Source organism: Chiloscyllium plagiosum, chromosome 24 (genome assembly GCF_004010195.1).
Source record: "Chiloscyllium plagiosum isolate BGI_BamShark_2017 chromosome 24, ASM401019v2, whole genome shotgun sequence".
Lineage (NCBI taxonomy): Eukaryota > Metazoa > Chordata > Chondrichthyes > Orectolobiformes > Hemiscylliidae > Chiloscyllium > Chiloscyllium plagiosum.
The window spans coordinates 52,892,285-52,895,743 of NC_057733.1; the positions used below are offsets into that span (position 1 = coordinate 52,892,285).

The 3,459-nt window shown below is 45.5% G+C and overlaps 1 protein-coding gene across 1 annotated transcript in view; it reads right to left on the reverse strand.

The window, feature by feature from the left end:
- Positions 1-335: 335 nt before the first annotated feature.
- The window catches only part of LOC122562360 (syntaxin-binding protein 4-like), a 45,672-nt gene continuing 42,548 nt past the window's right edge, over positions 336-3,459 (reverse strand). Inside the window, exon 6 of the mRNA XM_043715236.1 lies at positions 336-629. Within this exon, the coding sequence (XP_043571171.1) occupies positions 336-629 (294 nt within the window). The remainder of the gene's footprint in view (positions 630-3,459) is intronic.

Sequence of the window (3,459 nt, forward strand, 5' to 3'; positions counted from 1 at the left end):
TCTCAGCACTGACATCCACAGAGGAATACAGAAAACAAGATTGTTTCCTTCCCATGGCTCTCACAATTTACAGACAGCATGGATTTAAAACTATCCCACGTGAACCGAAAGGCCCCTTTGCTCCACACCAGAGGAGCTCACAATGGCTTGGGCACTCCTTTAAATGAGAGAAAAGAAACACAATAAGCTCACTCACTAGTGATTGTTTGGAAAGCTGAATTAAGAGTGAACCAGTTAGACTATTGTACAGCTCACTTGCCCTTGTGTTAATAGCTCACTCAAGTGACAGAGCCGTCACATTGAGTCTCTTGCTTGAATTCCTCTCGATAGCCGTGTCATACGCTGACAGGCTCTGACCTACTTTGCAGGGATGGGTAAAAACAAACATATCCAGAACATGGCCCGATGACCATGGTGTTGCTACAGTAACAAGGGGTGACTCTGTGCCTTGCCTTGGTCTGCCCTTGCTGATCTGCCAGTTGAGCTTTGAGCTCTGTAATCTCAGCCTCCAGCAGCTGAACCACCTCCTCGTAGTCCATCTCCATGCCCTGTGCCTGCCGATGGGCTGCCTCAGCCAGCTGGATTCGATTCCGCAGAGCACGGCACTCCTCGACTGCACTCTTAGCTTCCTGTGAAAAAGGGTCAGAAAGGATGAGAGAGTTGGTGGCATTTGAAATGGAATTGGCGCTCTGACTCTCACACAAATAGGCACTCACTCATTCACCACACACACACACGCACACACACACAGACACAGACACACACGCACACACACACAGACACACACGCACACACAGACACAGACAATGAACCAGTCATGAGAGAAACACGTTCGGCATTTAATAACCTTATTTAAAACATCAGAAAGTGCACGACCCAAATACAGAGTCTGTTCAAAAACACTCAGGAGACAAACACACACACACACACACACAGACATAAACTGGCAGAGAATGACACACAAGCTGATGCTAATTGACACACGAACAGGCAATGACATGTGACACACACTGACCTGAAAAGCACACCAACACATAGGCACTGACTGACACACAATCTAACATTACTGACAAGACTAACATACAGATACAGACAGACACTGACTGAATGTCAGATGCACACACAAAGCAACTGACTCACGCACACAAAGCCATTGACTGAAACATAAACAGATCAAGCACTGACTTAAAAAATGAACTGCTGATGGATACACACACTCACATGACTGACACACTTAGTGACACACGAATAAACACACTTACTGACTGACAGCTTAAAAATACGGGGTAGACCATTTAGGACAGAGCTCAGGAGAAACTTCTTCACCCAGGGAGTGGTGGCTGTGTGGAATGCTCTGCCCCAGAGGGCAGTGGAGGCCCACTCTCTGGATTCATTTAAGAAGGAGTTGGATAGAGCTCTCAAAGATAGTGGAATCAAGGGTTATGGAGATAAGGCAGGAACAGGATACTGATTAGGAATGATCAGCCATGATTATATTGAATGGCGGTGCAGGCTCGAAGGGCTGAATGGCCTACTTCTGCACCTATTGTCTATTGAAAGATCAGCTTATATCTGTTGAAATTCAGAACAGAATAAGGCAATTTGACTGAAACATAAAAAGACACTGCCATAACTGGCATATGAACACAAATACACATGCTCTCTCTCATCCACAAATGGCATGACCAATTCACACAGCCACATGCACACTGCCACTGGCTGAAAGACACGCACACATGTACATTTCTGAACTTGAGCATCTGCAGCATTTTGATTTTACTTGTTGTATCCTTCCTTAGATGTGTATAAAAAAACTACACTGTACACTAGGTGTCTAACTGCAAAAGCCCTCAGATTTAAAATCCAACCTGTCCAATAAAGGCTTGCAGATACTTGCTAGCTGCATTGGTATGTCAATGTTCTATGCTCCACACACAGAGACTTCCAATCTGTCTCATGATCAATCAGCTTCTGGAAGGATTTCTGCTTCTGGAAGGATGTGACCGTCAGTGGTCAGTGATGGGAGCTTGTGTCTACAAGTGAGGCTGGTAGAGGGGTCCAGGCGGTAATGCTGAAGGAGCCTCAGCCCTTGAGCTTATCTGACAGGTTTGAGATTCTTGTCTCCTGTGTGGATGAGAGCGGGAGCTGTAGGGAGGAGAAGCAAACTGACTATAGCACTATGGTACAGGGAGCCATTCAAGAGTGAGGAGAAGATAGAGATACGGTTATACTCAAGGACAATATACTGTAGTCAGGGGAATAGACACTTTGCTGTGGCCAGGATCATGAGATTCGACGGCTGTGTTGCCTGCCTGGTGCCCGGGTTCAGGATATCTCATCTGGGCTGCAGAGGAACTTCAGAATGGGAGGGGAATGATCCAGTTGTCATGGTCCACACAGATACCAATGTAGATAGAAAGAGGAACGAGGTTCTGCTAAGATACCTTCTGGGCAAGGTGGGACCTGTACAAGAAGGACCTAAACTGGAAGGGCACCAATATCCTGGGTGGGAGGTTTGCTACATCTCTTTGGGAAGGTTTAAAATAGTTTGGCAGGGGTGTGGGAACTGGAGCTACGCATCTGAGGATGGAGTAGCTAGTGAACAGCTAGATACAGCATGCAGAGAGTCTGTAAGAAGGGACAGACTGTTGGTAGGGCAACATTGCAGTCAGTGTGATAGGGTAAAATATATTTATTTTAATGCAAGGAGTATCAGGAATAGGGTGATAAACTTAGAGCATGGATCAATACTTGGAACTATGATGTTGTGGCCATTACAGAGACTTGGATATCATAGGGGCAGGAATGGTTGTTGGATGTACCTGGGTTTAGATCTTTCAAAAGGTGGAGGAGTGGCTTTGCTAATCAGGGACAGTATCACAGCTGTAGAAAGGGAGCTTGTCAAGGAGGGTTTATCGACAGAGTCAGTGTGGGTAGAAGTCAGAAACAGGAAAGGAGCAGCCACTTCATGGGGATTTTTCTACAGACCCCTGAATAGCAACAGAGACACAGAGGAGCAGATTGGGAGGCAAATTTTGGAAAGGTGCAGAAGTAACAGGGTTGTTCTCATGAGTGACTTTAACATCCCCAATATCAATTGGAACCCACTTAGTGCAAATATTTTGGATGGAGCAGTTATTTTTGCAGCTGTGCTCAAGAAGGATTCCTTTCTCAATATGTAGATAGGCCAACTAGAGGGGAGGTATTATTGGATTTGGGGCTTGGCAACAAACCAGGTATCTCAATCCCCCTGCTAATGAAAGCCAACACATCATATACCTTCTTAACAACCCTATCAACTTGGATGACAGATTTGAGGAATTCATGGACATGGACCCCAAGATCCCGCTATTCCTCCACACTGCCAATAATTCTGCCATTAGCCCTGTATTCTACATTCAAATTCAACCTTCCAAAATGAATCACTTCACACTTTTCCAGGTTGAACTCCATCTGCCA